Genomic DNA, 12,894 nt, shown 5'->3' with positions numbered 1-12,894 from the left:
CTGGTCTCAACTGAACCTCAGACTAAGGTGCGGGGACAGGACCCAGCTCTGCTCACGGTGACCTGTGCTCTCAGCCACTGCCTTCTGGGACAGCGCAGAGCCTGCGTGCACCAGGGCACACTCTGTCCCCCTCCCGGGCTGCCCGGGCTGGCACCGCGCACGGAAGCACCACCCTCCACACCTGCAGTCTGGCATTTGTAACTGCGATTCACAGAAATAATAAGCCTAATACAGTTGACTTTATTTAATTAACAATGACCCTGTTCTGTTTCTCTGAGCTCATAAAACACCCTGCAGGTTGGCAAAAACACTCACAGTATTGATCAGAAGTCAGGCGGGATATTTATTCTGTCTTTGCCCCGTGAACATAAATCCTTGTCCATTGCCTCCCCTCTGGGGGGGATTTACAGTGGCCAGTTTCTTAAAAGCTTTCGGTCATTAAGGAGTAAATAAATATCCATCAGACTTTGTTGGCCTTCCTCTGTCCGAGGCCTGTCCCCGAGGCCGGCCCCCTTAGCAACGCGGCCAGGGGAGAAGGCATGCGTGCCAGAGGCAGCCAACTGGGCCAGGTCTCCCCCTGCAGACAGGAAACCCCCTCTGTTTTCCACCATATTGTTCCAGCCCCCTCTTCCATGCCTCCCCTCCCAGTTCCTGTTTTGCTGGAGGCAGAAAGACACTTTGCAAATTCCTTGCTGCTAGCTAGCCCTTTCTTCCCTCTTCCTCTCCTCTCCGTTACTGTGTCACTGTGTCACCGGGGTAAAACGGTGCAGGGCTCCTCCCGTTTCTTCTCCTTTCCCCTAAGGATAGCCTTCCACTGTGACATACTTTGCTACGGAGTGTCCTTTAAAATCAGTGTTGAAAAATCTTCTCCCACCCAGTGAGGAGGGGAGAAAAAAGATGTTTTGTAAAGGAGCAGTGTGACAAGTGACGGGCGCACACACAGAGCACTCTTGGCCTTTCAACATTTAGGGGTAAGGCCTCTCATAAAAATGAACACATTAGACTTGACAAAGAGGTGTTTTCGGGAAAGGCTGACGGCTCAGTATTTTATAGAAGCATCCAGTGAAAACCTCACTTGTGGAGATTGGGAGGGAGGCTGAAGCCAAAGCCACCCCAAAATGTCGTCAGTCCTGCCTTAGCGATGGGCCCCCGTGAGGACAGGCAGGGCGTCTGGTCACCACTCCAGTGTCGTTTTTCTAATGACTCGTCTCCTAGAACACCACAGAGCAGTGTCGAAAGCCAATGAGAAGCTTTGTGGTTATTTGTTAAAAACGTTCTGTTCTGGGAGTCCAAGCCATTAACCTCGTTACCCCTTGGCAGCGTGCTGAGGCCTCCCTGCCAGACCCAAAATGCAGCTGATGGCGGTTGTGACAGTATCCTCGCAGCTCCCAATGCATAAGCAACAGAGAAAGGGTACTGAGTCAAGTCTAGGGGTGAGGCCCGGGCCTGGACGTGGCGCTTCCCCAGCTCCTCGGGTTTTCCGAAGGGTCTTTTGAGTAGGACACACCTCACCGGGAGGCGTCAGAACTAAACCAGGTAATTGTACAAAAGACCTGATGACTGACACATCATGAGTACTTAACCGTACGCTATGACGCTGGTGATGGTTTCCGAGTCTGCGTACCAGAGTCCAGCTATTTCCATCATGACTCTGTACTTGTATATAAACACATGTCCATGGATTGATTGCCAAAAACCCATCACTTGACTCGTGCAGAATTGTAAAGAGAGATGGAGGAATGATGAGAAAGTCATAAAGTTTATCATAAAACAGCAGAAGTTTCTGAGGGCACCGTCCTGATAAATTCCCGTCTGGAAAGGCATCCCGCTGCCGCGTCTCCACTTACTGGGGCCAGAGGGGCCGCTTCTCATACTGAGTAGCTTGAAGTGCTGGGGACACCAACGCTTCCCACGTCGCCCCTTCAGTTTCCTGCGGGCAGATAAACCCTCACAACTGGTTGCCTTTGTCACCATAATCATCAACAGCGTTGTCATGTGACTTGTCTTGCCCTGACGGCATTCTTGGCTTCCAATGCTGCCATCCCAGACCCCCTCTTCTGGCACATCAATGTCCCTCATATGTCCCCTAGAACCAAGCACCAAGTGGCCTGCCAGCACCAAGCACAGTGGCCCTTACGCTAGGACTGCACCCCAAGACCCAACACGGAACCCCATGCAGCCCACACATGCAGACAGGCCCATCCCTAGGTCCTTGCCACAGAAATTGGGACAAAGCTCTACTTCCCCACGACCCTCGCCTCACACTTTCTTCTGCAAAAGTAAGTGCTCATTTCCATCCCTGGCCCGACCCCCTCCTGGTCTTGTGTGCTCTAACCTTGATTCTGTCATATGCTGAGTTAGCTTCCTCGCTTTCTGCGTGCCACCTGGTTTATCTTAATAGTCCCTGGGAAATGTTGGCACCCCCTGCCCCCCCTCCCCAGCCGAGCCGTCCCCGGTCCCTGTGCAGGTTGATTTTCCCCAGATTCCCTCCTCCGGCGAGGAGAGCGGCGGCCCAGCCAAGCTCCGAGGCACAGCACATCCCCAGCCCCTCTGGAAGGCCAGCCCCAGTCTGGAGCCTCCCTCCGGTCCCCAGTGGGTGTGTCTCCATCCACAGCCCTGTCCTTCCTGGATGCTTCACAGCCCAGCCCCCCGTTTCACAAAAGGCGAAGCCAGGTCTATCAACTCTCGACTCGCCACCCTTTCCCCTCTTCTGAAACTTGGAACAAAATCGACCCATCTTTTCACCTGAGGCCTTTCCCTTTTGTCACAGTTTCTCAAAATCTGGCCACACACGTGCCTTTTGCCCAGCATTTGATATGAAAAAACATGCATTGTGCTCCAGGGTCCCTGGAAGAGCCCAGTGTTGTCAGAAATTGTCAGTTACTGTCATCCGCATCGTCACAGGAAGTGCTCCTGTGGCGTAGAGACCCCCTCACCAGCTGGGCCACACTGTGTCTCCTGAGGCTGACAGCTGACTCCATTTGGCAGGCACTAAAGCTACAGGCGGGACGTGTCCTAGGGATCGTCTTTGGGGGACACACAGGGGTTTGGCCATGTCAGCAACCCTCAAGGCCAAGTGTGGCACAGCCTGGTCTGTCAGGCTGCAGGAGCGGAGTGCCGGGGAGCCTGGCTGACCCCCAGAAGCCTCGGTGGACACACCGCTCCCTTGGCTTTGGCCTGACCTGCCATCTGATCCGGGGTGGGGACCGGAGATGAGAGCCACCTACAGAAGCGGCTTCATTTTAGGCCGACAGAGAAGAAAATAGGTACCACTGTGTTCGACTATGTCTTTTACTTTTGGGGGATTAGGTCAGTGTCTTCTGATCAGTTGCCCGTTCTCTCATTTTCTCTCACTCCCGTTCGGTTGATTTATTTAAAGGTGTGTCAGCAAGGGGCTCAAATGAGGGGCCGAGCCTCCTCCTTTCTGCTGACGGCCAGCCGTGCCAATAATTCATTCTTTAGCTCATTAGCTAACAGAGGCTGTGAGCAGTGGCCCTCCAGGGGATTACAGTGAGGTGAGGTGATCTACTGCTGGCTACTCTGCTCTTGAACTGGCCTTCCTTAGGGAAGACGAAAGCTCAGCCAACACCAGGTGGGACCCCAGAAGTAAGACCGAGACCTCAGGGTAACGATGAGTCTTTGTGCTTTGGCATCATACTGTCTTAGGGCAGATGGTTTTAGACAAAATATTTGGGTTTCGGCAGAAAAGGGGATCGTTGTCAGAGTGTGTGCCTTTCACGTGTTAACTGTAGGCTGAGAAACCAAATGAGAATGACGGAGAACTGGTGGGGCTTAAATAGCAGACACTTCCTTTCTCACAGCCCCCGAGGCCGGAAGTGTAAGGTCAAGGTGTCGGCACGCTTGGGTTCTGGGGAGGCCTCTTCTGGCTTGTGCATGGCGCCTACTCACCGTGTCCTCCATGGTCTTTCCTCTGTGTGGAGAGAGACAGACAGACACACCGACCCCCCTGGTGTCTCTTCCTCCTATTAAACACCAGTCCCATCCGATTGGGTCCCACCCTTAAGACTTCATTCAGCCTTGATTACCTCCAGCACATTCTGCCTCCAACTACAGTTTCCTTGGGGTTTAGGGCGTCAACATACGCGTTTGCGGGGGCACAATTCAGTCCAAACATCCAGGTAGACTTTAGACATCTCAAGGCTGTCGATGGGCTGGCCAGACATGGGGTTCCTTAAACCAACTGAGCCCCCTCTGTCCCAGTGTCTCAGGCCCCCTGCACCCTGGGGGGTGAGGGTTGGCCCACTAGACACTGATGGGTTTGTCAAGGCCCCTGGCCGAGCACACTGACCGTACGAAGCTCATGTCCACAGACAAATTGAGAAGTCGAAAGCATCCAGCAGGTGTTTCCCCTCACCCCACCCCCCAGGCCACCTCCTTGTCACACACACCACCCCCATGTGCTTGACAGCAGTGTAAATCACTGCAGATGTCATGCTCTTCAGTCAAACGCTGCCGTCTGCCGTGACTGCTGTAGCCAGCACATCATCCAAACATGTGACCTCGCATCTCCACACTACCCTGCCTTCTGCAAACATCACTGTGCCCATTTTACAGGTGAGGAAAGGAGGTCCAAGGCATTACTGAAGGTGCGGAAATCTGCACTACTAGAATGAAGCAGACACACAAACCCCAATCTCTGTGCTGCTGAAACGGCAGCCACTGCAGAGAGCACAGGCTTCAGCTTTGTCCTAGACTGTTGGGGTGGGCAGCAAGCACAGGAAGGGGTCCGAGCCCTAGTAGTGCATTGATGGGGCTTGCTGAATTAGTGCCCACATACCCAAATGTTCATGTCTGGGTCCGCTGAGCCTACTGGCTAGATTGCAGCTGCTCCAACAAGCCCACCTGACACAGGCACAGAGCTCGGGGGCCTGCTGCCGTTCACTTTCTGGCCACCTCCTGGTCTCTGAGAAAACACTGCAGTCGTACAGGACCGAGAGTCGAGCACTGAAAGCTTGTTTCTAAATAGCACAAACAATGTTGGTGAAGAGCGGAGGTTCCGTCAAGTAATAGAAGCCACACATCTGCGGGGCGTCCTTGGGGGTACACGGGGCTATGTGGACATAGGGCTAGGCAAGGAAGACCCCACTGAGAGGCCATCTGGAAGCCCGGGACCCGTGCTGCTTAGACGGGCTTAGTTTCAGGTCTGTCTGCTGTACCTGAGTTGTTGGAGGTGCTGAAGCCCTTGTCAGTAACAGTCACCCAGCCCCCGAGTGCTGCATGTCACAGGCAGATCAGCCAGGAAGCTCATGGATGCTCTCCGAGACCCTGTCCCTGATTTCACACACGTGGTATTAGTCTCTCTCCCAAAGAAGGTTCCCCAAAGAGCAGGCGTTTTCAGCCCCTCCAAACCTGGGCCCCCTGTAAACACTGATGTTTTAAAGCAAAGAATCGTTTGAACAGGGTCATCATCCAGACGCATGGTGAGTTCAGTGAATTCAGGAGAGCTTGTTTGTGGGGTGACCACATCCGAGGGCACAGGTCACCCCCACACATCCCCGTGAGAACACACGACGACAAGACTGGATTCAGAAGCTGTGGGCTCGTCCTCATTCTTCGGGGTATTCAAATATTAAAAAGAAAATTGAATCATTGCAGTTAGATGTCTAGTGCAGTCCTCTAGTTCATCCCTGGATGATTTGGCTGTGAGGATTAAAATCAACCAGAGCAGAATAAAACTGTTCTGATTTTAATGCCGACCAAAAAAATTAGAGTTAGCAAATCGGAACTTGAAACCCTGGACGTGTCCTTCACACTGTCCGTTTCCATTTAATTCACGTTTTGCTCTTTCTCTTTGGTGATTTATGAATCGCATCAACATGTGTTTAATACATTTTCAATAAGGTTTTTAAAGAACAAGAAAACATGGTTTATTTGGGGGTTTTCTGTCTCTCATCCTACCCGGTATTTCTGAGACATGGCAGGCACCCTGCCACTTGTGTTGTGGCCCAAGTGGGGACAGTATCTCCTGCCTCCTCCAGTGGTGTGGTGGTGCGGCCACGTCTGCAGGTGCTGGGGTGGACCAGCCGCAGCCAAGTGTTTGGCCTGGAAATCTCCTCATAAAAAGGTCGGGGGTCACTCTGGGGTCACGCGCATGTACCAGGAAGTGAAGCAAAACTAATCCAGATTTACTCCTGGAAGAATCTGTTTGCCTAAGTATTTAAAAACAGATTAGGGCTCACCGGACACTAGATCACTAGGAGCTGTGTCAACACGGGTAAAAGGTGTAAACAAGCCCTTTTTTCTGTACTTCGGAAGAAAAAATGTCACAGGTAATGAGTTTTCTTTCTCGAGCATCAGGACAGCCCTAAGTGATTTCTCTGTGTCGTTGGTAGCTATGGACCCTGATTATTCTCCTGGAGAAAAGGCTGGATTTTCGGAGAGGGCGATTGTGAATCAGTGTGTTATTTAAGTCTCTGTGGGTAATTATAGTCTCTCCTTATCTGTAGGGCTTTTCTTTCTTCCCTCATCACCCTCATCAAAAAGCATCTATCTGATGATACAACCCCCTTCCCCTCTGTGCCCCTGCCCCTCCCATTTCACCAGCTACTTGCTTCGGTCTCTTGCCTTTTCTTGCTCTTTTCTTTTTTTAGCAGTGCTGCCAAGTTCTGAGCATTGCTGAGGTATTTTCAATGTCTCTTACCCCCTTTTTTGAGAAACCAAAACGAAAATCCACCATGAGTAGCCACGGAGTGTGGGAGTCAGTATAAACACACCTTGCTGTTGGTTTCTTTCTTTCTCTTTCTTTAACTCTCCTTTTCATCCTGCCGCCTCCTCTTTTTCCCAGCCCTCCTTCCAGATGTCAGAGGCAGTGTCCTCTCCCCTTTGGAGCCTGGGGGGTTGTGGGGGTCGTCTGTCATCACACCCACCCAACTCCTCACACTCATTCTCAGCAGGCTGTGCCGTTGGGGGAGGTGCTCCAGCTGCCATCATTGCTCTCTGCACCCCCAGCTCAGCTCTGGTCTTGGGGCCACATGCCTTGTCTCCTAAGCTGGGCCCTACACACTTTCCTTCAGAAAACCCAGCTGCTTTTTGTCATTTAAGGAATTCGTAACATTCCACGTAAGCCTTCCCCAAGAATCCGGAGAGATTACACAGATGCACAGGGTAACTGAGTATATAGCTTGTGTCTCTTTTCTAAACCTCCCCGTCAGAGTCTCTGCCCTTTCATATGTGGGTCTATAGCAGGGGTGTCCAAACTTTTTCAACGTTTTTCACCAAGGGCCCTATGCGGTAAAATACACAAACAGCCGGGCCACTCACTCGAGGTGAAGTACGTATTGCCTCACCTGGTTTATTTAAGTAAACTAAATATATTTTTGGAATTTGCTGCGGGCCAATTAACAATGGATTGCGGGCCGCAGTTGGCCCGCAGGCCGCAGTTTGGACACCCCTGGTCTATAGCAATATTTTCTTCAACCATAAGTGTTTAGAGACCCAAAGAGTTCACACACCCCGTCCCGGGTGGATGGGTCCTGAGCTAAGAGCAAGCTATACCCAGGTGGGATGGCCCACCGGTGTCCTGCCCCGACTCCAGCCAAGTGGCTTCAGTCTCTACTAACAATTGTAGAATGGACCTCAGGGCCATGGCGAGCATCCTGCATTGTGCCATATGGATGCCGGCGGGCGTGGGTTCTCCCTGGACTCAGCTCTGCACTGAAAACGAAAGTCATCAAGTGGCAGGAAGTGGTTCTCACACACCTCAGGCCTTCAGAATCCCCTGCAGGATTCCTTAAAATACCCTGGTGGTTCTGATTCAGGGGCCTGAGAGCCTGCATTTCTAACAGGTTGCCAGGTGGTGGCGATGCTGCTGCCGGGGGCCCACTTTGTGAACCACAGGGGAGGCTTTCCCTAGAGGCTTCCCCGCCCTGTGAAGACACTTGTCTCCTGCTGTTCCGCTTCCTCCTTGATGCCTCCTGGCCACACGGTGGTGGAACACAGGGGTTGCAGCCTCAGTTGTCCCACCTGATTGTGACCGTGCCTGTCTAATGGTTCTTGCAGGGAAGAGAAGGAGCGCTGGATCCGGGCCAAGTACGAGCAGAAACTCTTCCTGGCTCCACTGCCATGCACCGAGCTGTCCCTGGGCCAGCACCTGCTGAGGGCCACCGCCGACGAGGACCTACGGGCAGTCATCCTGCTGCTGGCACACGGCTCCCGGGACGAGGTGAACGAGACGTGCGGGGAAGTGGACGGCCGCACAGCGCTGCACCTGGCCTGCCGGAAGGGGAACGTGGTCCTGGCACAGCTCCTCATCTGGGTAGGTTGCCCATGTGCCCAGTGGGGAACCGGGTCACTGAGGGCGCTGTGGGAACCGGCCTGAACATGGGAAGCACCAGGAATGCGGAGCTGAGGGTTCGTGTGGAGGCCCCTGTCTTCCCGGCTCACCTGTGGGAGGGCCCCACTCGACGACTGATAAAAGGGAGGCGTGAGGGCAGTGGGACGTGCTCCTCATATGGGGACAGCGTCCTCTGCACAGCATTTGCCAGAGTTTCTGCAAAGGTCAGCTTTCTGATTACCCTTCTGGGTCAAACAGCTTCGGTGGTGTTCCTCTTGTTTATCCTAGAAAACAACCTCCCGTCATCTGTTTTTGTGGGATAGGGTGATAAGGGAGGATAAAAACTGAATGGTTTATATGGTTTTCCAAACCTTGGGGTTTCTCATTCACATGACATAAGAATACTAGATCCTAAACTTTGAGATTTGATGTGCCAGGAGTTTGTCAGGCTTCGTCTGGGCTATTCTGATGAATTTCTACTGGGGAAAGTTATTTTTTTAAATTCCTATGTATGTGTGATGAAGCTTGAATGGGGAAAAAAAGCGGGGGACCGTGGCTGTGAAAAGACGCGCTGCCCAAGCTGGCCAGGAGCTTTTTTTCTTTTTTTTTTTTTTAAAGATTTTATTGGGGAAGGGGAACAGGACTTTATGGGGGAACAGTGTGTACTTCCAAGCCTTTTTTCCAAGTCAAGTTGTTGTCCTTTCAATCTTAGTGTGGAGGGTGCCATTCAGCTTCAAGTTGTTGACCTTTCAATCTTAGTTGTGGAGGGCGCAGCTCAGCTCCAGGTCCAGTTGCCGTTTTCTAGTTGCAGGGGGCGCAGCCCACCATCCCTTGTGGGAGTCGAACCGGCAACCTTGTGGTTGAGAGCCTGTGCTCCAACCACCTGAGCCATCTGGGAGGCAGCTCAGCTCAAGGTGCCGTGTTCAATCTTAGTTGCAGGGAGTGGAGCCCACCATCCCTTGCGGGACTCGAGGAGTTGAACCAACAACCTTGTGGTTGAGAGCTCACTAGCCCATGTGGGAATCGAACCGGCAGCCTTCGGAGTTAGGAGCATGGAGCTCTAACCGCCTGAGCCACCGGGCTGGCCCAGGAGCTGCTTTTGAGAAGCTCCGCCCCCCACATGGTCGCTTCGGGCACACTTTTGAGGTCTTCAGCCCTTTGGTAGGGGGGCAAAAAACTGCCTGCCAAGAGGGTACCTGAATGCGAGGGGGGTTCCCCAATACTGGAACACTGCCCAGAGGTAGGTCACCCTGCTGGGGCTGTGTGTTCCCACCCCCCAGACAGGAGATGGGTCTGTCAGACACAGCTGAACTTCACGCCACTTTCTACATGTTTGCATCTGACTTTTGCAATGGGTGCAACAGGAGAAGCACATGCCCAGGTATCAAACACACTCCAATGTTCAGCTTCACTTTAAAAACTGTGCAAGTGTTGTCAGCTGAGGCCGCCCTAATAGAGCACCACAGACTGGGGGACTTAAACAACCAACATTTGTTTTCTCACAGTTTTGGAAGCCCGAAGTCCAGGATCAAGGTGAGGGCAAGGTCTCTGCCTCCGGAGGCCCCTCTGCTTAGGTTGCAGACGGCCGTCTTCTCCGTGTCCTCACGTGTCCTTTCTTCTGTGCGACTCCCTGGTGTCCCTTCCTCTTCAAAGGACACCAGTCCCGTTGGATTAGGGTCCCACGCAGATAACCTCATTTAACCTTAATGGCCTCTCTGAAGGTCCCACCTCCAAATACAGTCACATTCTAAAGTACTGGGGCTTAGGACGCCAGCATATAGATTTGGGGGGACACAGTTGGCGCCATAGCAAACTGAATGGCATGTTTCCCTCCCTCATTGGCCAAACATGCCTTTGATTGCCATGCGCCGTGCTGACGAGATTCCCAAATACTGTGGTGGAAGTGGAAGCCAGTCCACCCTTTTTGAAGAGCGAGCAACTTAAAAGTGTGCAATTTAACCTACTGTTTCCTCTTCTCTTCACTCTAATAATCAGAGATCCTGAGAAAGGTTCGATGGAAGGGTGCATGTCACAGCACTGTTTACACCAGGGACAATTTTAAACACAATGTGTAGCCACCAAGGACAGACAGAGTCCCCGGATTATGTCCACTTGGAGAAATACTGGATGGCTATCGAGTGGCATGCTTTTGAATAATTGTTAATGATGCGAGAAAGTGATCATAGTACAGTGCTCAGTGGAAAAAAAAAGAATGAAAGAAACAAATTGTGTAAGTTTCTCAATTATGCATATCTGCATTTAGGCTCAGAGGGAATACACTGAGCTTTAACCAAGATTATCTGTGAATAGCAAGATTATTGAATTTTTCTTGTGCTCCGGTGTATGAGCTATGTACTTCCTACAATGACAATGAATTGCCTCTGAGAGCAAAAAAAGTGATCGTTTTTTGTATTTACAATTATTGGAAGGTCAAAATTGAAATAGCAGAACCAGAGTCATCCTTGCTCCGTTTCTGTCGCACAAAAGAGGGCCTTTCAGTTGCAGAAAGCACATTCTTTCCTGAAAAGAATGTAACGCAGGGCCAGGTGGTACCACGGATTCTGGACAGTTAGTCCCACCCCCACCCAGGCCCGCTGCAGCCGGTCCCCAGGCGGCCCGTCCCCCGCCCCCACCCCGCAGTGGTGCCCCTCCCCCGTCACGGTGCCGCTAACGTGGCTGTGTTGCCTCGGCAGTACGGCGTGGACGTCATGGCCCGCGATGCCCACGGGAACACGGCGCTGGCCTACGCCCGGCAGGCCGCCAGCCAGGAGTGCATCGACGTCCTGCTGCAGTACGGCTGCCCCGACGAGCGCTTCGTGCTCATGGCCACCCCCAACCTGTCGCGGAAGAACAATAACCGGAACAACAGCAGTGGGAGAGTGCCCACCATCATCTGAGGGTTGTCGCACCCACCTGCCCAACGCCCCGGGCGACCGCAGCCGCCAGCATCCTCTCTCGGAAGTGACAACACGTGAGTCCCGCCGCGTCCCCTCACTCTCCCTGGTGGTCACCTCCACAGCACCTGCCACCCACCTACCCTCCCTCACCCCAGCGAAATCACAAAACCTGGACAGCCCTCAAGGGCCGAAGAGGAGGCCAGCAGGCAGCGGGAGCGATTTTTTTGTTGTTTTTTTCATAAACTCCCCTAATCGACAAGTAGGAGCAACCGACGGGCCTTGGTTGGTTGACGATAGCACACGGCAGCACGGGACCCTCGTCCCGGTGGCCTGTAGACAGAGCACGGCACAAGGGACAGGGGACAGGGGACGGGGACGGGGACGAGAGGGGGAGGGGAGGCAGGAGCGAGGAGAGGGGTAACTCTCCTCAACTGGCAGTTAAGCACATCAGTACATTTCACCTCCACCAAACGGAACACTTGGATTTCAGCTCTTCTCCGAGGAGCTTGACGGCATAAATCAGAAGCAAGCAGAGTTTGTCAGGTTTGAAGCCCCTATGATGGTATGTGTCAAATCAGTTGTAGCTAATCTGTCCAGGGGGAGTACTGGCTTCATTACACTTGTGTAGTTGAGTTCTTCCAGCATTACCGCTGTTTAATAGAACATGATTAGTCATCACCGGGAAGAAAGCATATTAGCCGAGGAGGCAGTCAGGCAGCTCGCTCTGGTGATTGCCACCGTGTGATTGCAATACTCGGAGAAGCATCGTATTATCCCAGGCCCTCGGAGCCCTCCTTTCTAAATTCACTGTCATAATTTAGTATCTGTTTAATTTTTCAGTCCAAAGAGAGGAAATCAGTTGCTGAGTCTTATTTGACTGCAGTCTCCTTGGTGCAAAAACAAAATGGAAAAAAATAAATAAGAATAACCCGGAAATTCACAAGGCAATCACGAATTCAGCTAATAATAACATTTCACGTGCATTTAGTAACCTAAGTAAATGCATAAAAGGCTGTGTTGCCCCCCCAAACGTGAGAGATATTTTATGTCCTTTTGCCAAGGGGGACGTGTTGGGTCTCAGTCATTCCTGGGCCGCGTTGCCCAAGTCACACACACAGGCTTCTGTATCATGTGTTTAGATGTGTGGAAATCTATTTGAATAAAAGAAGCATAAATATGCATTGATTTTTGTACAGACAAATGGCACCTCTGTTAATTTATAAATTGAACTGGATGTGAACTAATAATGTACAACTAGTTGAGATAAGAGGGTTACAGATCACTGTACATGGAAAATATTCACAGCGGTAAACACTCCCATTAATGTGATATACAGCTTTTAAAAAGGAGCACATCAGAATACAATGTGGTACAATTTGCTTATTAAAATCAAGAAAGGAAAAAAAAGACACTGCAGCATGTTAGCAGGGGAAAGAGGCATGCGGTTCCTTGTCACTAAAAGTGTGGCTTAGATCTGACACCGTTTCTGGCGAGCAAGGCAAGGGGTGATTTCCCAAATATCAGACCCGGCTGCTGGGCCGTGGCACATCATGACTGCTGCCGGCAGTTCTGTGGCTCAGACTGTCCCAGGAGAACCCCTAAGACTGACTTGGCAGCCCGGCTCTCCATTGTAGTATGTCACCTGATTTGCCATCGTCATGGTGTTGGCCTGCTGTATTCAGCCACCTCCAGCATGGTGGCTAA

General features: G+C 51.9%; 1 protein-coding gene across 12 annotated transcripts in view; it reads left to right on the top strand.

Moving 5' to 3' along the window:
• Positions 1 to 12,597, top strand: part of AGAP1 (ArfGAP with GTPase domain, ankyrin repeat and PH domain 1) — a 513,101-nt gene extending 500,504 nt beyond the window's left edge. For all 12 annotated transcript variants that reach the window (XM_033111679.1, XM_033111676.1, XM_033111678.1 and 9 more), the window contains 2 exons: positions 8,020 to 8,275; positions 10,987 to 12,597. In XM_033111679.1, coding sequence (XP_032967570.1) covers positions 8,020 to 8,275; positions 10,987 to 11,190 — 460 coding nt within the window. In that variant the 3' untranslated portion in view covers positions 11,191 to 12,597. The remainder of the gene's footprint in view (positions 1 to 8,019; positions 8,276 to 10,986) is intronic.
• Positions 12,598 to 12,894: the final 297 nt, after the last annotated feature.

Source organism: Rhinolophus ferrumequinum, chromosome 8 (assembly GCF_004115265.2).
Source record: "Rhinolophus ferrumequinum isolate MPI-CBG mRhiFer1 chromosome 8, mRhiFer1_v1.p, whole genome shotgun sequence".
NCBI classification, from domain to species: domain Eukaryota; kingdom Metazoa; phylum Chordata; class Mammalia; order Chiroptera; family Rhinolophidae; genus Rhinolophus; species Rhinolophus ferrumequinum.
Note: the sequence above shows the minus strand (reverse complement) of the source record. Positions and strands in the feature narration are given on the sequence as shown.